Here is a 24132-nt window from a genome sequence, read left to right on the forward strand (position 1 = left end):
AGAAGGGACCGACCCCCACCCGGCTGCACCCTCCTGGCCGGGAGTTGGAGTGATAAGGTCACCCCTGAGCCTTCTCCTCTGCAGGCTGAGCCCCCAGCTCCTGAGCCGCTGCCACAGGAGGGGCGCTCCAGACCCTTCCCTCCCGGGGCTGTCCCGCACCCGGGGCTGTCCCTCTCCCGGGGCTGTCCCGCTCCCGGGGCTGTCCCGCTCCCAGCCCGCTCCCGGGGCTGTCCCGCTCCCGGGGCTGTCCCGCTCCCCTCACGCCAGGGCGGGCCCCGGGCGGGGCGGGCGCTCCGGGCCAGGTGCGCCGCTCCGCGCCTGCGCAGCGCCGCGCGCCGGCCGCGCTCCATCCGGGCACCGCGCTCATTGTGCGCGCGGCCGCCGCGCTCGCCCGCCCGCTCTAAAATGGCCGCCGCCGCCTCCGCTCCCGCCGCCGCCGCTGCGGGGGCTCCCGCGGCTCCCGCGGCGCCGCCCACCGAGAGCAAGAGGATCAGCGACCTGCGCGTCATCGACCTCAAGTCGGAGCTGAAGCGGCGCAACCTGGACATCACCGGCGTGAAGACGGTGCTCATCGCCCGGCTGAAGCAGGTGAGCGGCGGGCGCAGGCCCGGCCCGGCCCGCCCCGGCGGCCGCTGCTGCCGCCCGGCTCCGGGGGCGGGGCGCTGCCGCCGTCCCGGTGCGGGGGGCGGGCCGCGTTCCCGCCGCGCCGCCGCTGCCCGGGCCCGGGGCCGCCCCGGCGAGCCCCGGCGCTGTGCGGGCGCTCCGGGCCGGGCGGGGCGCGGTGTCCCGGCCGGCGGAGCTCCCCGGGCCGGCCGGCGGAGCGAGCCCCGCGGCCTTGCGGCCCGCCCAGCGCCGCGGGCGCCGCGGCTCGTCGGGCGGGCCCCGGGGCGGGCTGTTGCTGAAGGGTGTCCGTGCTTCCCGCTGTCCTGTTTTTGAGGTGCCCTTTATGCCATTATGGATGTCGTTGTGGCCTTCTAGTGTTACGCTTCCAAAGAGGAGCGTGTGGGTCTTTGATAAACTGTGCTTACAAAGTGGCGTTTTAACAGCTGAAACTCTCAGCCTTTATCGTTACTGTTCCCTTGCTCTTCTCCGGCTTTAACCCAGAGTGTTTTGCTAAATCTTTTTGAGATGCCGAAAGAACTGTTTGGCTTACAGACTTCTGGTGAAGTCAGACTGTCCAGCTTTCCACGGAAAGCCATTAAAAATGTATTTTTTTTTCTCATTTAGGCTATTGAAGAGGAAGGAGGTGATCCAGATAATATTGAAATAAGTGTTTCAGCTGACACACCCACCAAGAAACCAACTAAAGGCAAAGGTTAGGATCTGTTGATACATTTGATATAAAGAAGGACTGTGGTCTATATTTTGGGTGCAGTTGTGACTTTACTGTTTATAGCTTCTGTCATATAAGAAGTCTTTTGCCTTGCATGTGTGTTGTCAGTCACTGTATGTGGACAGTGTATGGGCATGCTGGAGCAGTATATATTGACAGAAATACAGCCGGATGGAAAATGTGTGTTCTGAGGCAGTGGCTGTAGTGCCCACAGCCCTGGTGAGCTGTGCTGAGTGCTGTAGGTGAGCTGGGATGGGTTGGTGTGTGCTCAGGGATCCTGAACATGGGCTGTTACAGGTGCAGGGTGGAGCAGGAGCTGCTGGGGCTCTGTGGGGTGTCAGTCCTGGGTCTGTGTGACAGCACAGGTTCTGCAGCCATGGGCAGTGCTGCTCGTGGCTGGGGATGAGGGCACAGCAGTATGTGCTAGGGGTCACTCCCTGAAGAGGACTGCGTAGTGTGGGTGTGTTAGCATGCTCTCTATAGAAGACAGGATTTATAAACATGAATTTTCTGAATTGGTGTTGAAACCTCACAGTGGAATGTCTAATTAAGAGATTTTAGTGTTTCTGTTAGGAGAAATTAATATTTAGATTTTGTGCTGATCTGTTTGGCAGTGATTTTTCTCAGACTTTTCAGCTCTTCTTTTTTTCTGAGAATTTAAATACTGTTTTGTGAGTGTGGAGTCTGGGGGATTTTAGTTTGGGTTTGTGTTTTCAGTTGTTCTGGGAGCATCTGTGATCTGTTAGTACTGGGAAAGGACCTGTCTGCTTTATGCACAGCATTTTTCATTGAACAGACACACTCAGAATGTTCACACATGTGCTACAGGGGCCTGTTTTGAACCTGAACAGTCTTACAGCCCTGTCTCTTGTCACGGGCTGAGTTTTGTGGTCAGAGTGATTATTCAGTCAGTCTGGCGCTGTGAATGGTGAAATTAGTAAGAAAATCTGTCTGCTTAGAAAGTTTGAATAACTTTGCACTTTTCACACATTAGAGAAGTGAAAGGAAATAAACTTACAAATGTGGTTTCATTTTTTTCTATGGCCTTACTCTATTCCCTGCTTTAGAAAGGTAGCTGCTGATTAAGATAATACAAGGAAACTCTTCCACAGTTTTTCATAGAGAGATCTCAGTGGCTCCCTGTTCTGCTGTGACAAACACTTCTCTTATCTGCTGCTTTTTATCCTCCTAGTCTCCAAACTAATATCATGATATGCATAATGTTCTTGAACTGGTTTCTTGGGTAGTTAGACTATTTTGCTTCTGCTTTTTGTAGTTTGCCAGCCAGTGCTGCTGCTGCCCGAGGCAGGGCTTCAGTGGCTCTTCCTGCCACCCCTCCTGTGCCCCAAATCCTAATGCATGCATATGACATGTGTGTTCTTGGTAAGCCTCAAAGGAAAACAGTTTGTGAAGTTCTTATCAGTTCACTTTGCAAGCTCAGGAGTTTCTCCTCATTACCTTTTAGATTACAAAAGTCTTATGAACAAATTTTGTGCCAAAAGTATGGGAAGTTCCTGGTGGAACATGAAAAATTTCACTGTTTAGTCTAGGGGAAAGTATTTTTTTATTGTATTGGTTTATTTCTAACTGTGTGAAATAATACACTGTTTGATTTTTAACTACTCACTGTGAGGTGTTTTTCCTCCTTACTGATTTTGCTGACAGATTGATCCAGGCCTTTTTGCTAATGCCTGTTTTCCCCTCACCCTACAGCTTCAGACTAATACTGATGGGTCTTTAATTATTTTACTGGTGGACAGCAGTAAAATTAATGACATTACTTGTTCTGTAGTATTTTTGCTTGTGCTGTTATTGCTGTACAAGGGAGAGTAGGAGTATGAGGTACTCATTTACAAGGAAAATACATCTTCAGGAAAGGCCAGGGAGTGGAAGTGATGATTAAACCTCCTCATAGCAGCCAGAAGGGGAGGCCAGTGGGAGGGAAGGAAGGAGCTTGTCCTTCCAAAAAGTCACAGAGTGTGTCTGGTGCCTACAGGGCTTGGACCTGAAAGTGTTCTTGTAACCAGTTTTACTGGAGCTCTTAAGGTCTGTGGAAGAAGTGTGATTCTGATTCCCTGGCACTGTCTGTTACCACAGCCTGATCTCACATATTGATACAGGCTAAATTAGAATAGAAAAGCAGGGGAGGAATGATACATTTGTCTTTCCTTGCTTTTTCTGTGTGTATGTTTACTAAAAGGGAGGGCAGCACTCAAAAGATTGAGTGGGTCTTTATTTCATACAACTTAAAAATTGCTTGCAGAAGGATTCTGTAACCCAGCAAGAATCCTTGATCAATCCTCATGCAAAGTTAGGAGAAATTTAACACTTTCACCAGATGCTACTTGAATTAAGTAATTATGGTAAAGAACTGCAGAGCAGCTAATCAGAAGATTATACAGGTATATAGGTAAGATCAGTTGGTTTTGCCAGTTAAAGTTTGAAAGGAACAAATGCCAAGTGGTCCTTTTTTAAGTGCCTCAGCTGTGCCTCTCCACCCTAGCATTTAGTATCTATGGAGGAATTTCTCTTTTTATAAAAAGATGACAGTTTTTGGGAAAAGCTTATCTTTGCAAGCCTGACCATTCTGCTGCCTAGTCTGGTATCTAGAGGAAGTTACCTTACTACAAGTATGAAATATTTTTCAGATGTTTCTGATATGAATGCTCCTTTGAAGGATCTACAGTAAAAAATGTTGTTGAATATTGAAATATTAAAGTTGGTCATTGAAAGTTAAGTTACTTTCCTGATGAGTTCTGGAATTAGTGTGGGTGAAGAACAGATTTTAGGCTGATAATATTTAACTTTGGAGAATTAATGTGAGCAAAGATATTTATATGCTGCCCTACAAGCTTCTGAGGCCAGTTATGTACCTGTTAGTTTGTCTTAAGTACCTCTCTAGTTTGCAACTGAATTTCCAGTTTGTCAATACTGTTTCTGGATCAATAGCTGACAACTGACAGTGGCTGGCTTGTACTATTGCCCAAATAAGTTTGACTTCTTTATTAAAACTGTTTAGTTACTTAAATATAAGAACAAAACAAAGTAAGTTGTACGCTTGGTTTTTGCAGACATTTCTTTCTAAAAACAATGAATGACTAAGAACTGTATTTTTTAGACACAGCAAAAGACTTTAAATATTCCTGTACCTCATGGTACCATTTCAGAATTAGGAAAGGATTGTTTACTTTCGTTAATATTGTGGCAAATGATACTTTTCAAGTTGCACTGGACCTTTTAAAGCTATAGAGGGTTTATTCCATTGTAAGGATTTATCTCCTCTTTCCCTCTTATCCCATGTTTTTGATGAATCTTCAGCATTAGGTGTGACAGAACCCTGTTGGGAGTGTCAGCAGGAATACCAGAAGAAATGCAAACACTAATTCTTCTGAATTTTTCTGATAAGTATGTGTCACTCTGCTTCTACCTGAGATGCAAATATCTAGTTGTCCAGAATAGAGTCTTCTATAATTTTGTAAACACCCAGCCTGAATTTCTCACATGGAGGACCATGAATAGGTAGAATAATCTTGTGCTACTGTAAGACTTGTAAATGAAATGCAAGCTAAACCTGCATAATGTAAAACCAACAAAGATGTTCTAATTCTTCTGCTTACTTATAAGGAGAAGATTTGTTCTCTGTGTAATAGTCTGTTGCAATTTTATGGTGTGTAGCAATTGCTGTTGCCAGAAAAGGGATTGAGCATGGCTTGTAGAGGAGTGCCATCACTCCAAGGTAAATGAGTGTTTGTGTTGTTAAGCACCCAGACCTGTGGTGAATGCTGCATACACACTGACATTTTCAACAGCTACTGCTTGGATAAACCTGTACAGAAACTTGGGTGTTGACAGCTTGTGTGACTGGGGACCAGCTGTGCCTCTTGTCTGCAGAAGGTTCAGCTGCTCTGGCTCTGTTTGTTAACTTACCCTTCAGTCAGGTCAGCACTGGTCTCCAGTAAGTCCAGAGCAACAGTTGTTTTCTGTAAGGTGTGTGTTGCAATCTGATTTTAGCTATGTGAATTTAAGAGCCAAGTGTGCCTTTAAGCAGCCCACTGTAAATGAGTGTCAGTCAGACAAACTGTTGAATTTTTTGTGCATGCTGGCTTTTTGGCAAGTTACTGTACCAACACCTGAAAACTAACTGTATCAGAACCTTGAAATGCCACTTTGGAGTGGCACAGTGTAACTCTAACCAGAGCAAAGTAACCTGAGGCACAGAACTTGAGAGGGAGAGCAAACTTATACCACTTTCTGGCTTGAAGTTGAAAAGTGAAGGTCATTGTTCAGGTCTTGGAATACCTCTGGTACTCAGAGTAAATGGGGCTTGCTACAAAGACAACAGACACAGTATAGAAGGGCTAATGAAGTCATTACTTAATCTAGTAGCAAGTAAAAGAGAAAACAGCTTCATTACTGAATGCTGTAACTTGTTCTTGATGAGGACCAGTCAATAAAACACAGTTCTCTAGCTGCTGTTGCATAATGGTGGGGCTAACTTGAGGTAGCTTTGCCATTGGTTTGGTTTTCATTTCTGTTCCCTGTAAAGTCTTGGTTCTATTCCACCAGCCATAGCTGCTCAGGCAAAATTATTTAAATTATTAAATGATTTGAATAGCTTTCATGATAGTCTATGCTTGAGTTGCTAAAAGGGTTGGGCATCTGCCCTGTGTGCTTGCCTGTCTCTGTGTTTGCTTAGCTGGACATGGGATGCAGGAAAAACTTGGTCGTTCAGGTTTAACAGACAAACTGAAATGTGAGAGAGTAAAACAGAAAGCAGGGGAATGTGTGTAGAAATCCTTGCTGTTTCTTATTGCTTTTTATTTATGTTGAAGATATCTGCAGAGATCTGTAGATTCTATCACAGAACACTAAAAAGCTAGCACAAATTTGAGTTAGTCTTTGTTTCAGGCATCGGCTGTGATGCACATCAGAAACTGTCCTTTCCAGTGTAAGACTTCTTCCTGAGAAGAGCTGGCTTCCCTTAGCATACCTGTGCAGGGGCTTTTTGCACCAAAAACTCACAAATCTATTGCATTACAAGGATAAACCAGGGCTTTCTGTGGGTTTTGGGGTTTTTTGTTCATTTTTTTAAGTGAAGTAAGATCAGTGACACTGAAATTAGATTTGAAAGTTCAAATCTCATGTTTTGCAGTCACAGAAATAGCTTCTGCCATGTGCCTTTTCCTGGAGATCAGTGTGTGCCTGCACTGAAAACAGCAATGTGCTTTTTCTAGGGGTATGGTCAGAGTGCTGCCTTTCAGGGAAGTGAGTAAAAGCAAGTGGAATCCAGGCAAACCAAAGCAATAGTGTTGCTTCTTGCCCTGTAGTTGATTACTTTCCAGCTTTGAAGTGCATTTAAGAACTGCATATGAAAGACCATGGAAATTAATGGCTGAAAAAATTGAGCTAGCAGAGGTGTCCATACTGTGTTGAATTTTGGCTTATGGTTTTCTTTTATATTCCTTTGGAATAATTATAAAATTGGTTTAGCCATTCATTAGAGGTTGAAGGGAGGAGGGAAGATTCTATGCCAAAAAATGAAGCATTAAGTGTTAATTATGACTGCCATCTCATTTGCATTTGAATTGACACTGAGTTTCAGTAGAAGATACAGTAAAGACACTTCCTAACAGAGCTGCTTTTGTACCTTGTGCTACTGAAAACTGTTGCATAGGCTAGTCTTTGATAGACTGAATCAAAGAGACAGAATGTTCTTCAGAGGGTGTGTTTGTGTGGAGAGGTTCCTGTCTAGTGTTCTTAGGTCTTGTTGTTCAGGAGAGTAAGGAAATGCAGTGGGTTCCAAAGGGAACTGTGTCTAGTCATCATCCCCACAGAGACATCTCTAACAGAGAAAAGTGTGCCTGTGCTGGAAGAGCAGCATTCCTCACTGGAACAGGCCCTTAATACAGTACAGCATATGTAGAAAGCAGAAGTGCTGCACCTACTCAATTCTTCTGCCTCACTTCATCCTCTAGTGAAAAGCACTGAAAAAGGTGGTTTGGAGAGGCTTGGAATTGCCATGCTTGTGGATATTCAAAGGTGCAGCTAAATAAAGCCCTGAGACATTCTATTGTCCTTGGAATTTCACTGTAATTTTCAGCAGGCAATTGGGTGGACTAGATGACCTTTAGAGGTTTGTTCTAACCTAATTTCTCAGTGATGTTAGTTATCCTCTAAAGCAAGACCTCTCCAAAGTCATAATGTCTAGTTAACCTCAGTAATTCTGGAAATGTTTAGTTTCTAGTTCAATGTTCTCCTGGATTCCATTATCACTCAAAATAGAAGAATAAGCATTAAGATCACTAACTTGGATGTAACCACTTGTTTATTGAACAGCATTGATTGTTCATTCTCACTCAGCTGACATTTTATCTCTTTATCTTAAAAATTACTCTATTTTTGGAGGGCTATATTATATATATTATATATTCACTATATATTTTATATATGTATATATATTACATGTATTATGTATATTCACTATATTATATGTTATAGTGAGCAATCCAGCTAAACTAGAGCAAGTAGAGAATAATAAACTAAGGCCAAACACATAATCAGTATTAAAAGTGTACTCTACATAGCAGGTCTAGCCACAGCATATCCCATCATTTCAGGTAAAAAGCAGGAAGCTGATGAATTGGCTGGTGATGCTTCAGTAGAAGAGGACTCCTTTGTCAAGGTAATAAAAGTATGTAAAAACTTTTCCATTTTTGTATTTAACATCAGTGTTTGACTTCAGTTAATGAAAAAGCTTCCATTTTCTTTGTGTTAATTTATGTGGAAATTTGGAGCATTGTTTTTATTGTATACACAGTGTGATGCCTAAGGGTATGAAGCTGGGGGGTTTTTAAAACATGGTATGAAATTTATTATGCATGTAAGACACTTATCCAGCAGAGAAACACTGATTCTAGCTGTGATTATTTCAGAATAAAGCTAATACTTGTAGTTATATCAAGTATTTGTGTTCACACCAAAAGGAAAGTGAATTGGAGACTCAAGATGCAAGTGATCAAGATGGAAATGATGAATTGAAAGACTTCAAAGAATCTGTTGAAGATGAGAACTTGAATTCTAAAGAACTACCGTCTGCAGAAAAGAAAAGATACCATGACCTGGAGCCAGTGGAGACAACAGAAGATGTGGAGAAGGATTCTGAAAATCAGGTACTTGGCTATATTTTACATGAATTTTTATTAGCAAAATGTACATTTTTCTTAGTGTTTGTTACTGGGAAGTCAGAACTAGTTTTTCAGTTTGTCTTGCTTATCTCTAAAATATAGGGTTTTTTCTTTTTACTCTCTTTTCGTTCTGTTTGCCTTGATTTGTATTTGAATAGTCCTGAAACAAATGTGGCACTGATTGATAAAATTCTAGCAGAGTCCATAGAGAGTTAGTTCCTGAGTGGTCCTTTTTCCTTGTACTAGCAGGGACTTGTGCCTTTCAGTTCAGTGTTCAGATTCTTTACATCAGGAGAACTGCTCTTGGATGTTCACATTGTTGAGTGTGTATCCACTTAAATGTTTACTGATCTAATGGAATCTCTTGACCCTCTGAATGTTTGAATGTCTTCTAAATAGTTTGTTTATCTTGTCCCTTTTCTATTTCCATAGGAAAATGAAGGTCCAGACATAGAAGATTACACTTTTCCAGCTGTCCATGTGAGTTCTAAATGCATTCTGTTAAGCTGATTTTTGTGTCTGTGTAGTTGGAAAAGATCACTTTTAGATTGGTTTTTCTGTTCCAGCATGCATGTTAGAGTCAGATGATGTAAGGCTATAAAGGTAAACTATATGGGGAGCTTTCAATCAAATATTTAGTAATGCAGAGAATTGTGATACCAAGTAAGTCGACCTATTTAAAGACATAAGTCATATCTACAATTTAGGAGTATTCAGTGCATAGACTTCACAAGGAATATGTCTCACACTCCCTTAAAAACATATCAGAGGGCTATGCCAGATGGTGTTGTAGTCTGTACAGCCTGTACAGGAGTTTAGAACTTCTGTTTAATGTAGAAGTTTGCCCTTGCAGAATGTGGGGAGTGTGGAATGGGGCAGGGTTGTTAGGGATGCTTTTTGGTGTTAATACTAATATCTGATCTCTAAGTTCAGAAATTCATTCTGAGTTACATGGGACTGATGTCTGGAAAGTGACATCTCACATGGCATCTCTTTTTCTGTAAAACTAATGAGAAATAAGTAAATACATATCAAAATCAGAGTTTCATTTTTAAGTAGTTACTGGAGGGAGGCTGCCTAGTTTGTGACTTCTCTCTTGAGCTTTTAAAGCTAGTGATGGACTGCTTGCATTTCTCTGAAAGCAGTAATCAGCAGCTTGACATCCATTCTGAAGGCTTTGGTAAGACATGGAATAGTTTAGAAATGTTCCATTGAGTTGAGGGGGTATGACAATGTCTGCATGTCCCAATCAACTGCAAACTGCAAGTGCAAAGTTGTTTCATAAAGAAGTTTCATAACATTTTTTAGTGATTTGACAAGGGAGGTGCACGAGTTTGGTTCCTGGATAATCTTTGGAAACAGTTTTTATGTCAGCATTTGCCTTCATACAATAGAAATTTTATGAAAAATTCAAACTGTTCTGCTTAAACTTTCAAAATAGGAGACATTTAGTGTTGACTTCCTTTTCTTGCAGGATGGGGAAGATGAAGAAAATGAGAAAGGTATGTCTAAAGTTTAATAGAGTTCAGAGGTCTTACTCTGGTAGAGCAGGCAACTTTCTCTTGTAACATTCAATCTCTACTAATACTAGGCTTATCTCCAGCACTAAGTATCAGTTGTCTCCTCACTGAGCTCAGCACCTGGAATCACTGCAGTCAGTTTATTTCACTCCTAAGAGTTACTTTACTCTTAAGAGTTGATTACAGTACTTATCAGTTACTGTGGTGGATGTATAATGTAGTTGCAATACTATGATTCTTAATAAAACCCATAGTATTCAGGGACTGATTTTAATACACGGTAAGTGTTGATGCCAAAGCCTCCAACTTGCACTGCAGTAACTGATGTTGAGTGAAATGCTGCACTCTCACACTGAAGTTGAGCACCCCACAAATGTATGGACCATCATATGCTTGGCTTACTGTCACTTAGGAATACCAGTTGTACATAGGATGGTAAAACAAGTGTTTGAAAACCTGTGGAGTGGCTACCATTTTTTAAGCTGTGCTCATTAGTGAAACTCTAGAAGGAATGTAATGCATTTGGGCAAACAGACTTCCTGGACAGAAGTCACAAGGATTCTGCATTTTGTGGACTCGAAAGGACATGGAACACCATCACTTTACACAAGATGGAATGAACACATTACTGAAGCTACAGGATTACACTACAGACTCCGTGTTTACGAGGGACCCATGGCCGAAGTGTCTCATCTGTGCACATCCAAGAATACAGATGTCTGGAGATGTCTCTGTGGGACTGAGATGGAAAACCTGTCCAGTGGATGAAGATTGAGACCATTTGTCTACGAACTCTGGATTAAGGCTCACCCATCCATGTTCTGCAGCAGCCTTGTACTTACTTGACTGCCAAGCAACTGCTTGGAGAGGAAAAGAACAGCGAACACCAACGTGGAAGATGGCTGAATTCTCCAAGACTGTAATGCTTTCGGATTTGGGAAGGTTGGAAGTTCTGGAACCAGGAAGATTCAAAGACAGATTAATCAAACTGTGAACATCAAAAGCAACTATGTTCTTCTGGAATGCTAAACCCTAAACTGGAAAATGGATACTTCTTATGAAGAACGGGTATCTCCAGGATGGAACCATATTCTCCCTCCTAATGTTTTGGTATTTGTCTCTAGAAAATGTGTTTTGCCATGAAGAATAAGTGATCCTGGGTAAAGGATTTATATTTGTGTTAATACACCTTGTGTTTTTTTCTAACCTTCCATCAGTGCTAATAACTGGCTTTGTATTTTCTAGGTCCTATTCTAGCTTATGCATATGAAATTGTTTAAACTTCTTGTTTTGCCATATTTATTCCTGTTAAATCCTCTTAGATAAAGCAGGTTCTGGTGATGGTACACAAGAAGTATCTAAACCTCTTCCTTCAGAAGAAAGCCTAGCTGAGGCTGATCACACGGCTCATGAAGAGATGGAAGCTAACACCTCTGTGAAAGAAGCTGAGGATGATAACATATCGGTTACAATCCAGGCCGAAGATGCCATCACTCTGGATTTTGATGGTGATGACCTCCTAGAAACAGGTAAAAATGTGAAAATTACAGATTCTGAAGCAAGTAAGCCAAAGGATGTGCAGGATACCATTTCACAGAGCCTGGAGAAGGAAAGCAAGGACTATGAGGTGACTGAGAACCATAAAGATGGTAAGAAGGAAGACTGCGTGAAGGGTGATCCCGTCAAGAAGGAAGCCAGAGAAGGTTCAAAGAAAGCAGAATCTGGAGACAAAGAAAAGGATACTTTGAAGAAAGGTCCCTCGTCTACTGGGGCCTCTGGTCAAGCAAAGAGGTTTGTTTTTCTATGTCAGTTCTTTACGATACTGAGTACCAGCATTCAATAAGATCACTCTACATTAAGGGGGTAGCAGCAAGAATCTTATAATTAGTATCCTATGCTCCTGCCTGTAGGTTTTTTGACCGCCATAAGTTACTTTTTAAAATTCAAGATCTTCGTATAGACACTATGTCCTACTGATTGCATTGTCGAATTGTCAGCATTTATTTATTTTTTTCAAATTGACGATTTTTTTAAATGTCCTTGTGATGATGGTAATGAACAGCTATCAGTTCTAAGAACACAAAATGAAGTCAAGTCCCCGTCCTGAAATCTGGAGAAGATTGCCATATATCCACTGAATAGAGTTGTCAGAAAATCTAGATCTTCAGGCATCTTGGGGAAAATCAGTGCAAGAATCCATAAGGGAATCATTTGTTCAAATATACAGTCTGGCCCTTTTTCATTTTTATTTTTTGAAATGTTAACTTGTCTGTTAGTGTTAGTAGTATAAAATGCAACACCAAATTCTGTAGTTTCAACTTTCTTCTGATTTTTTTAATTTGCTTCTCTAGCTCTACTAAGGAATCTAAAGAAAGCAAGACAACATCAAAGGATGATAAAGGTAACTATTATGAATTAGAGTAGTATTTCCTGAACTAAATGCTTACCTGATTGACAAATTGCTTGCCACATAATAAAATGGTTTATATGATTGAGCTCAGCCATCTCTAGTAAATTATGCTAGAGGTACAGTAGTCATTTGCTATATGTATGTGTCCATATATTTTGTTTCTCCTTATGCCAGGTTTGTCATAAGATCAAAAACACTTTTTCTAAAGACTTGATGAAAATATATTCTTCTGTTGCAAAATACTTTTGGAAGCAAATTCATTTAACATTTCCCAAGTCTTTGTTTGGATGAGAAGCTATAATTTTCAGATAAGTCTGCTGTAACTTACAGCAAAACAAGCAAAAAATAATTGCAAGTACTTAAATGTAATGCCAATTAAATTTTTTGTCTTGTTTGTAATTCTAACTCATTTTTAAATAAACTGAATTCTCAAACAAATACTGTAGCTGAAATGCCAGCTTGCAGAATTGCACTTGTGGCTGTTTAATGTATTAAATTTGAACCTATTTTTTTGCCTTGGAGTTTCCATCTGTTTCCATAAAAGCCTGTATTAAGATTACAAATTTGAAGAGTGGAGCTCAAGAGCACATTCATGTCACCAGTTATACTGATGCTTCATGGTTGAACAGATGCGTTTGTGTGAGCTCATGTGTCTCCTTATTTTACCTACTCCCTTTCTGCCAAAATCTTTGTCACAGAATCTCTGGCATAACACTAAGGAACAAATGAAACTTTACCTGATGAATGAATTTGAGAGGAAATTTTTGTGGCAGACACAATTGTGTCTTTTCATGACAGTTACATGCTTACAATGAAACTGAAAGCAGATTTGCTGTGTCTTCATTTATGTAGCATATGTGATACCTGTGATAGTCACTGTTTAAGGCTTGCTTAGTACACACAGCCAAAGCCAGGATGTTGGCTGATTAATGGTACTTATTGGTGGTCCAAGTGTGTGACAGAACCATAGAGTATTATGGGTTGGAAGGGACCTTAAAGATCATCTCGTTCCAATGCCTTGCTGTGGGCAGGGACACCTTCCACTGTCCCAGGTTGCTCCAAGCCCTGTCCAGCCTGGCCTTGGACACTTCCAGGGAAGGGACACCCACAGCTTCTCTGGGCAGCCCATGCCAGGGCCCACAGGGAAGAATTTCTTTGTTATATATCTAACTAATATCAAGATAACCTTAGTATGTTAATCTTGATGCATTGAAGAAACAAAGCTATCTTTTTTTTCTCAAGATGGTTAAATTACCTTTTAAAACTCTGCATATCACCAGATTTTCCAGCTGTCAAGATGGAGACTAGTTCTGGTCTTGCCTGTGGGACTGGCTGCATTTTAACATATCCCAAAGCAGTTCATTTATTTAGCAGCAAACAACAGGCTGAACTACATAACTGAAGACTGAAAGATACTGGGAATGAGATTACATAAATCTCTTTTGAGTTCTTATTGTTGTGTTGTTGCAAAAATACCTAATATATGGGGTGAGGGGAGTATTTAAGGCACATAATGTTTTTCCAGCTTTTACTTAGTATTTTCGTTAGTATGTGGGAAATAATTTTGGTGGGTTTTATCTAGTTCTACATCCAGTAGTATTTTAAAAAAACTGCTCTGGATAAAGCTGATACTTCAAGAAGTTGTGGAAATTTACCACATGATTCTGGAGGCTGGGATTATCCAAGTCTCCTGTATTTGCCTTTCTGCTGTCTCTGGTAACTTGAGCACTGTACAGACATCATGATGGAGAACAAATAAAATAAAAAAAAAATCACACAAAACCCAAAACATTTTTATGGATGGTAGCTAATGATAAGAGCTAGATGTTGAAGCTAAGTGTACATACCCAAATGAGGAGTAAAGCATGCCTTTAACAAAGATTTGTATTATTTTTCTGTCTCTGTCCTTTGGGTACAAGCTAGCCAAGCTGGTGGTGTTAAATGAATGAATTCTTGTTAAATGAATGAAATCTTATGGCATATATTTTTTTTCTATAGAAGTCTTTTCAAGAAAGGTAACCAGATAAACTATTACTTAGAGGTAACAGGCTAAGTTTCTTTTCAGCAACACTTTAGTTAAATATTCATGGTACCTTTGTCTCCTTAATTTTTTGGCTGTTTTGTAAAACTTGTTTCAGGAAGCACGAGCAGTGTTAGTGGTAGCAGTGGAAGTTCAACTAGAAACCTCTGGGTTAGCGGACTGTCTTCCAACACAAAAGCTGCTGACTTGAAAAATCTCTTTGGCAAATATGGAAAGGTATTTTATGGGGTGTGATACCATGTGTGTGGTGTGTGTCTATTCCCCCTCCTCTATTCAGTTACACAAATAAATACTTGATTTAAATAAAGGTATAGAGGAAGTATCTGACCAGTGCAATCTAAAACCCCATATTGCAGCAGTAAGAGTGTATGCTTACAGGAAGAATTATATGTTCATTTTATAAGAGGTTTTTCTTCCTGTGGAGGTAAGATAAGTACAAAATAAATTTCACAAATATTTTGAATATTCTGGTCAGGACTGGCTTTTAAACTAGTGATGGTTTTGTTCCTTTGTAGCAACTGTATTTAACCATGAGTGTGAGATAGTGTACTAACTGATAAAATTGTAATACAAATAGTGTTTATAGAACATCCTGCTTTGGGAGACTATTTTTAAAATGTGTTCTGAAGGCTTATGAATGGGAAGAATTGGTAAAAAGATGTGACATTTAATGTGTGATCCTTTGGGGACTCTTTTAATGATGTAATGGTTTTATTTTTTAGTCTGCTTAAATTAAGTCTGTTTTCCCAATTTTGGTTAATTGAAACATACAAATTCCGTAGAACAATGTGGAAATCTTGAAAGCTGAGTAGTCTTCTAAACCCAGGGTTCTCATTTTCTCAAAGGAGTTGCTGATAATTATGTGAATTTGTAGTGTGTGTGTAGGCCTGTGCAGGTGTGGTGTTATTGTATTTTGGGAACGAGTTAGAACCTGAGCCCTGTGACTGTCAAGTATGTGTGCTGATTATGGCATATCTGATGTTTCCAATGAATTTAGTAGGTGATTTTATTTTATGCATACACAAGTGTGGACACCTGGGAGTATATTTTGTTGAAACTTCCAGTTAGTTACTTGGCTGTTTTCACTGTAAAGCTGGTTGGTACTTAGATTTATGTAGCTTCCCAGTTTTAAAATTGATTGGGAAATATTTCATGACTGTACCATGACAGTCTAGACAGCTAAAAATATAAAACTGATGACAGCTAGAAAGATAAAATTGTGGCCTTTAGGGCATGACTATGGCAAAAAGACTCCAGTGGCCATAGAAATTCTAGCGAGGAGGAGGAGCATGAAGGCTAATACCTTCTCAAGAAGCAGATGTCAGAGCTGACTGCTAAAATGGCTTACCTGACACACTTGCTGGATGACTTTAAAGAATTGGCTCCCTTATTAAGTTACTACATAATACTGTTTATACCTTCCTGCCATTAATTGGCAGCTGCTGGTTTTTTGTGGGGGTTCATCTGTAAGAGATGAACTAATCAAATTCTGGACAGTTGTGTTTCTGTGAATGAATTTTGACAATAACTGAGGAGAAGCATTTTGATAATGGACGTGAAGAGGTGACTGGTCAAAACAGGATGCAAGCATTAATATGCCTTGATGTGCAAGTTGGGATAAAGTTCTCCAAGCTTTTGAGAATTTGGGAGTGTCAGTCAATCTTTCTAGCAGGGTGGGAGTTACATTGCTGGTGAATTGGAGGGGTTGGGGTGAATTTGTTTTGTTTTCTTATATACTAGGGTAAAAATCTTACTGGAATACATAACTTCCTTAGAAATGTCTCTCTCAGAACCTGAATTCTTCCTGTTTGCATAGGTACTTGGTGCAAAGGTGGTCACAAATGCACGAAGCCCGGGGGCAAAATGCTACGGCATAGTGACCATGTCCTCTAGCACAGAAGTGGCCAGGTGCATCGCACACCTGCACCGCACAGAGCTGCACGGACAGCAGATCTCTGTGGAGAAAGTAGGTTTCAGAACATGAAGACTTTTCCCAAAATAGACCATCTTTTATAAGAATCTGTATTAACCTATTTGCTTTTGAAAAAAAAAAAAATAGGTGAAAGGTGATCCCTCCAAAAAAGAATTGAAGAAGGAAAGTGATGAGAAATCTAGTTCGGGTAGGAGCATAGGAGATAAGAAGACTGCATCAAGTGACAAAGCCAGCAAGTAAGGAATTTTACATCTTCTGAAATTGTGAAAATCCTCTAAGCTGAATTTCCCTCATTGGATTTTTGTGTTCTTTTTCCTAATAAGAACTCCATCAACCAAAAAAGAAGAAAAGAAATCAGAGAAATCTGAAAAAAAAGAAAGTAAAGAAACCAAGAAAACAGAAGGTAAAGATGAGAAGAGTGATAATGGAACAAGTGGCCCTAATCAAGAATCCACTAAAAAAACTGAAGAAAAGAAAAGAATAAGTATGCCATACAGCCTGTTTCCTCCTGTTGAATCTGTGTGTCTGACTTGTCTTGGGGGCATGTTCTTGCTCTTACTGGAAACCAGACAATTAAACAGCTGTTCTTTTTTAGACTCCAGTAACACATTTATTACTTCCATACTTTATACTAATATTTAATTACAGGCATGTTGCTGGTATGCTTCTCCTACCAGTACCAGTTTACGTCAGAGATTTAGAAATTTCACTAAGGAGAATTTTTTAATAGGGAAATAGAGATAGCTATGTGTGTGTGTTTTTAAACATTCTTTTATTTTTTTTTTTGTTTCCCCCCTTCACTAGGTGGTAAAAGCCCAGGTCAAGTTGTAGTTTTAGACCAAACAAAAGGAGACCAAGGCCACACTAGGACAGTTAGAAGGGGAAGGTTTGATAAAGTAAGTATCTATAGATTTGATGAATCCTTACCTGATTTGATCCTACCTTGCAGTTGATATTTGCACTGAAGAGTCAATAAACTATCAGTAATTGTTAAGCTTAGATAGAAGCTTTGTATGCTTTGGGATTGCTAAGTCATTAATCATACTTGAACGTAGCATCCAGAAATCTCCCTAAATGAATGAGACTTCTGAAATAACCATTGTAATCTCTATCTATAGCCACAGATATTGAGGAACAAAGAGCGTATTATTCAAGAGAAAGTGAAATTCAGGGAATACAGGGGTAGAAAGGATATCTTGCCTTTTGAAAAGATGAAGGAACAGAGATTGCGAGAGCACATGGTTCGATTGGAAAGAATACGACGAGCTGTTGAACTGCGAAGGTAGTAATTCAACTTTTTGCTAAAGGCTATTGTATACATTAATTGATCAGATACTATATTTAGAAATCTAATCAGAATGCATTCTGTCAAGCCTTCTAACCAGATGTTAAAGTCTGGGACTCTACCTAACGGTATCTTTTTGGGAATTAACAAACTCCAACATTTTTGTGTAATCTTTTAATAGCTATATATGTACACACATGGCTTAGAGTTTGTTATAGTGGGGGCTCTATCTCATAAGTGTCACTGCATGCCAGTTTTCTTTTTGGAAAGGTGAGAAGTAGACTAGAAGACAGGGCCAGAAGTAGTGTTTGGGATTTGCTTGTTTGTATTATGCTTGATTTGTAATTGAGATACAACATTCTCAGTTTAAAAACAAACAATCTTGACCCTTTAAATAGAAAGACCAAATGGCTACACTGTTCTGTTCTGCTGTTTTCATATGGCCAAAAGCTTGCAAAGAGCAGTTAAATGAGCTGTGTTGTTAGCTGGGTTTCCCAAAACAGAGGGAAACAATTCCTAAACAAAGGAATTCCCAGCAAGCATAGAGCTTAAAGGAGAAAATGCCTTTTGTGCTTCCTCTTTGCTGTATTATGGGAGGTAAAAAGAAGAAAGCAAGATGAAGTCTTGTTTATGAGTCTACTAACTAGTGCATACTGGAATGGTCATGATTGGCCATCTGTTTGTCTTTTTGGGCAGAAAACCCTAAGTAAATGTTTTGTTAGCTTGAAGAAGACAAAAGCTAAAATAGCATTTATTTCAAATCATATCCTTGGCTGCTGAATACTCTTGTTACTGTGTGCCATGTGACAAAGGAGAAATCCAAATTAAGAGTAAAATACATCAAGAAATGATTCTTGAAATAACTTTTCCTATCAGTTATCTGCTAATGGTTCTGTAGATAAGCTAAAACCACTTTGGTTACTTGGGGCTAAAAGGAGTAGACTTCTGGTGCAAGGACTTCTGTGAAGAGCTTACTCTGAATTAATTTTTTAAATGTCTATGCCTAAGGTGATGTTAGTTTTGAATGACAGAATTTTTCAGATGAATTTCTGCTACCTCTTTTCTTTTTCTTCAGGCGAAGAGAAATTGCGGAGCGAGAGCGCCGCGAGCGAGAGCGGATCCGGATAATGCACGAGCGAGAGGAGTGCCTGCAGAGGGAGAGGGAGCGGCTGGAAATCGAGAGGCAGAAGCTGGAGAGGGAGAGGATGGAGCGGGAGCGATTGGAGAGAGAGCGTGTTCGGATTGAGCAGGTGGGCAGAGCTGTGCTCTGCACTGTGCAGGAGCTTTTTGGAGGATGGCCCATTTTGCTCTTCTGCCTGGTCCTTTTTCTTTAATACAACCCAGCCAAACATTACATAATTCACATTGTACAACAACGGGAATGTTCATCTTGTTTGCTTGGGAGTAATTTAATGTAAAATGCTTGCTCCTGTAGCAGCTATACAAGTCAGTCTCTAAACATGAAGTACTGTAGATCACTTTGTCTATACCACTCTTCCATAATTTGACTGGATTTTTCCTATAAAATACCACTGCAAACTTCAAGAAATGTTTGTGGGCAATAAATACAGTAGTAATAAAAGAAATTACCTGGAGACATTTCTATGTAACAGCCAATAGCATGTTCAGATCTGTTGTCTACTTTTTTAGAGAACTTCCCTGTGCTCTTTAGTCTTAGATGCTACCCAAGGATGAATTTTATCAGGTAACCCCTAGCAGAAAATTGACAAGGGATAAGTCTGTGTCCTTGCTAAGTGTTCTCTGGGTATCCCTAGTAAAGACCTGCTCTGTTTGTGGTTCCTTTCGTGGCAGGAACGCCGAAAAGAAGCGGAGCGAATCGCGCGGGAGAGGGAGGAGCTCCGGCGGCAGCAGCAGCAGCTGCGCTACGAACAGGAGAAGAGGAATTCTCTGAAACGGCCACGGGATGTAGATCACAGGTAATTCTCAAACTGGTCTTTTGCAGAACGTAATAAAGAGCTACAAGCCTTGAATCAGATTTGAAAATGCATTTGGATCTGAAGCAGGTCTTCTTCACAGAAGAACTGGATTTCGGGTATTGGTTTGACATTAGTTTATGACAAATATGAAACACTCCTTATCTTAGGAGGGAGCTTTGAAATTAGAAAAGCATCCCGTGAATTAATTTTTATTGTGTGAAAAAGCCACAATCTAAAGCATTTGCTTAGAAAAGCTGTTCTGCCTTAATGGTTGAAGCTTCTACTTTAAGAATTCATATTTCTGCTAAATGGATGGTTAGTTTTGGGTGTTGTCTTAAATGATTTTGTCTACTACTCTTTAAAAAGTCTACCTTTGTCAGTGGCTTTCCAAAGATCAAATGAGCATCTCCTAAAATAGACAACTGACTCTCAACAATTTTCTGTGTATTAGGCCTTGATTTGGCTACAGATGACTGATGAGGGTTCCTTTGTTTTGGCTAAAGGAGAGATGATCCTTACTGGAATGAGAGTAAGAAGATGGCTCTTGATACAGATGCACGTTTTGGCCATGGCTCAGATTACAGCCGCCAGCAGAACAGGTTCAATGACTTTGATCACAGAGAACGAGGTCGATATCCAGAAGGTTCTTCTGTTCCATCATCTTCTTTTGATAGGTAAGTTTAGATAATGGAGCAGGTATTTGTGTGCCAGCATCTCTGTGGATTTCACTCCTGACTGTTCAAAACTGAACGTGGTGCTACAGGCTTTACACAGTTCTGATATAATAGAATTGCAGTACTGTCCTGACATTTCTTGTGTCTTCAGGACTGGCCACTTTTATAATGGAATCTAATCTGCTTTTCTCTGAGGACTTTAAATTAGCTACCCGGTGGCCTTTTTGTGAGACATTTCAAAAGGATTTTTGCAATTATTCCTTCCTCTTCCACATCTAGTCATAAGTTCCTGTGGATTACCTGTGTAATTTACTGTGCAGGAAATGCTGGTTCCAGATGGAACTTCATGGTTCCAGTAACCACTAGTAAAGCTAAGACCATATAATTGTAGCTTGTGGAATTCTGCTTTTAGGTTGCAGTGAACTACAATTGTAAATACAATTCTGACTTGGGAAATCCAGCATTCCCCATTTCATAGTGGGCAAAAAGGCAGCCCCATAGTTGCTTAAATTACACTGACCAAAATAGGAACAAATAAAAGCATAAAGAAATGTTCAACTGGCTGTTAGAACTCAAGCTCAAAATTACAGTTATAGAAATAAATACAGTTTGGGGTGGGAAGAATTTCTGTTCCACATATATAGTAACAATGATATTTTATATCCTCATGCGTGCGCTTACACGTGCAGAGAAAGGTGCAAATGGGAAACAAGCAAATGACTCTTTCCTACTTTAACAACTTAGGCGAGATCGTTTTGTAAATCAAGGTGAGGCAAAAAAGACTCGCCCAACAGCACGAAGAGAAGAGCCAGGCTTTGAGAGATACCCCAAGACCTTCAGCGAGTCCAGAAGAAATGAACCACCCCAGGCTAGAAGCGAACTCCGGGACACGGACAGACGCGAGGTGCGAGGAGACAGAGACGAAAGGAGAACGGTGATCATTCACGACAGACCAGAAATCCCCCACGGCCGGCACCCCAGAGAAAGCGCTTCCAACCCGCCTCGGCAAACCAGCTGGAAGAGCGAGGGGAGCATCAGCACAGACAAACGGGATGGCAGGTAAATGTGCTGACTGGCCAGGGAAAGGACTGATTCTTGTAGAATTCATCCATAGCAGCAATTCCTCAAGAATTAGTGTGTAAAGAGAGAATAGACCCTCTCCTCCTAAAGAAGAAATATGTAGGGTATCAAATGCTAAATCTCATCTAGGAACTGGTTGCTGACTCCCAGCAGTCTGTTCTTAATCATGAGTAGCAAAAGCCTCAGAGTTAAGGAGGCTTTTGTGCAGAATGCAGATGTAAACAAGTAGCACATGAGCTTGAATTATTTAAAAAGCCACATAGATCTAAGGGAATGTATCTAAGAAGTCACTGCAGGTTGCTAGGAACCACAGGAATCTCTGTTGTCTACATGTGCTGTGATTTGGTACCAATTCAACTATACTGAAACCCCAATTTTGATGAAAGCAATTTTTACAGAGGCGAGCGGCCGGATCGGTCGGGAAGGGAAGTGTCGGGCCACGTGAGGGGAGCGCCTCCCGGGAGCCGCAGCAGCGCCTCGGGCTACGGAGGCAGGGAAGGAGAGCGGGGCGTCATGGGAGAGAGAGGTGGAGGACAAGTGAGTCACCTTCTTGTGTGCTGTGCGGGAAGGAGAGGCTGGAAAATGCAGACTCATGCTGGAAAAATGACCATGTAACATCATCAAAATGATTCACAAGCGTTCTGCCTTATTTTCAACTTTGCTTTCTTTATGTTAAAGGTTCTTTTCTAATAACCCAAAAAATTACAGAAAAATTACCCTATTCTTCTTTATGATGCCAGCATCTTTATGATAAGAACAATACCTGAGAGAGTAGATTAAGCTTTTGAGAATTTGTTGTCAGTTTTTCAGGATTTTAACCATACACTCACTGCCTGTTATTTTCAGTGCAGTTTGTAATGTGATACTAAGTGAAAGTCCTTCTGCAAGACTTGTCTTTAAAGACTACAGATTAACTCACTCCTGCTGGTAACTCCTGAAGTACTTAAAAAGTATTAATGTTCTTCTTCCTGAGTTTTATGCCAGTGATGAGTTTGGGACAGAACTGGCAGTAAAGTATGAGTTTGTGGAACCTCACTCAGTGCATACCCACACACTCATCATTGCAACCAAGTTTGTTACCTAGAATTAACAGGAATATTGTAAACATGTGTGAGCAGCCTGTGGATTGAAATCTTGAAAGACTTGTGTTTATTCTATCAGCTGTAAGCTTATCTTTCTTGGCAGACCTGTTGCTTGTAGGTAAAAGAGCCCCTTCTTTGTGAGGATGACTGTGTGTCACTTTGTCCCCAGCACTACAACGAGGACAGACACGTCGTAGAACGCCACAGTCGTGAAGCTGGACCAAGGAAAGAATGGCATGGACCTAGTTCTCAAGGGAGTGGCTATCATGACACAAGGAGAATGGGAGATGGCCGTGGAGGAGGGGGCATGATGGCTCCACATACAAGGTACAGAAACCACTCCTTCCTCTCCATTCCCTACTGAGCCCCTGCAGGCTGTGGTGTCCTTGGGAAGGGCAGCAGTGTGGGTGGCAGCAGGGTGACTCCCTGTGGCTGCTGCCCAGCCACAGCCCCACCTGCCTGGCCAGCACAGGGCTCCCAGGGTGCTGCTGCTGCCAGCAGGGCCCAGCAGCACAGCACTGAGGGGCTTTTGCAAAGTCTCTTCTCCTGCATGATTTCAAGTCTCTTTTGAGACTTACAGTTTAACAGTTGAGTGATAGGAGATGTAAGAATGTTATTACCTGTGCACCAGGAGTTTAGGTATGTATCATAACACTTTTTTTAAAACTTCTGTTTCCAGTAACTCTTCACCCATTAATAGAGTTGTACAGATCACAGGCAATTCCATGCAGAGGGGAAGTGGCTCAGGATTTAAGCCATTTAAAGGTGGACCTCCACGAAGATTCTAAGATCTACAGCTGTTTGGTTTCAAGATAACTTATTGAAATTTCTTGTAAACTTTCTCTGATTAAGAACAGGAAATCTTGTCTGGAAATCCTGGTTAAATTTTTTTAATTTAACATGATTATTTTCCTCTCTATTTTGGAGGCATTTTCATAGTTACGTTGTAATTTTGGATAGTTTTTGTGTATCTTTGATAAGCATTTTCCCTGAGGCACTAGAGCTGTGTAAAAAGAAATTGGAACCAAAATATTTGTTAATTCTGTACAAAAGGATAGTTTGCAGCTGTGTGCTAGTAGTTTGATTTGCCAACATTAGCTCTGTGGTGTCATGCTTTAAAGTTAGCTACTTCTCACAACATCCACAATAACCTCCATTTTGAAGGTTGTCCAGACTATTATCTCTGCTTTCTAATTTGTAGAGAAATAAGATTTGTTCTTTCATTACTGGGTATTATGTAACCTATTTTTGCAAAAGGTACTGTTACATTGAGTGCATTTATGTGTATTCTTGCAAATGTATTCTTTTGAAATAAACCTTCATATTCTGTATAGCTTCTAGTAAGTCTTTAAAGCAGCTTTGGGGAAGGAAGGCAGAATTGAACAGACATGTTGGTATAGCAAATCAAAGCATGGGTGCCATTAGGTTCTAACTAAAACTTGTCTCTTTCACTGTTACTGAATTGAGAAACTTAGGAGCACATTTGCTGACAGAAGAAAGATTAGAACCAAAAAATAGCAAAATACTCAAGCAAGGCCCAACAAAATAATTTTTGTTTTGTGTTTAGCAAAGCTCTGTGGAAGTTTGAATCAGCTGGGGTTTTACACCAGACTAGCACAGACTCTGCTTACAGGGCTTGGGGACTCCTGCAGC

At 40.8% G+C, this 24132-nt stretch overlaps 2 protein-coding genes across 9 annotated transcripts in view; one reads left to right on the top strand and one right to left on the bottom strand.

Moving 5' to 3' along the window:
- RNF111 (ring finger protein 111) overlaps nucleotides 1-653 on the bottom strand; it is a 55279-nt gene extending 54626 nt beyond the window's left edge. For 2 of the 3 annotated variants that reach the window (XM_064389198.1, XM_064389196.1), the window contains exon 1: nucleotides 499-636. The gene's annotated coding sequence lies outside the window, so the exon portion shown is untranslated. Of the gene's footprint in view, nucleotides 1-498 lie in introns of all 3 variants that reach the window. The other variant, XM_064389199.1, reaches the window with a different exon arrangement.
- SLTM (SAFB like transcription modulator) lies at nucleotides 15-23812 on the top strand. 6 transcript variants are annotated; one of them, XM_064389202.1, is made up of 21 exons: nucleotides 15-588; nucleotides 1228-1315; nucleotides 7951-8015; nucleotides 8317-8502; nucleotides 8950-8997; nucleotides 9992-10019; nucleotides 11360-11828; nucleotides 12389-12438; nucleotides 14586-14704; nucleotides 16305-16454; nucleotides 16548-16657; nucleotides 16745-16905; nucleotides 17226-17317; nucleotides 17540-17703; nucleotides 18782-18956; nucleotides 19519-19643; nucleotides 20147-20317; nucleotides 21062-21376; nucleotides 21784-21934; nucleotides 22649-22806; nucleotides 23159-23812. In XM_064389202.1, exons 1-21 carry the CDS (start codon nucleotides 406-408, stop codon nucleotides 23265-23267), a joined length of 3117 nt encoding a protein of 1038 aa, XP_064245272.1. In that variant the 5' UTR covers nucleotides 15-405; the 3' UTR covers nucleotides 23268-23812. The 6 variants fall into 6 exon arrangements, with proteins under 6 accessions (XP_064245272.1, XP_064245276.1, XP_064245277.1 ...); XM_064389206.1 differs by having other exon boundaries at nucleotides 21796-21934; XM_064389207.1 differs by having other exon boundaries at nucleotides 11414-11828; nucleotides 21796-21934.
- Nucleotides 23813-24132: the final 320 nt, after the last annotated feature.

This window comes from Passer domesticus, chromosome 14 (assembly GCF_036417665.1).
Source record: "Passer domesticus isolate bPasDom1 chromosome 14, bPasDom1.hap1, whole genome shotgun sequence".
Lineage (NCBI taxonomy): Eukaryota > Metazoa > Chordata > Aves > Passeriformes > Passeridae > Passer > Passer domesticus.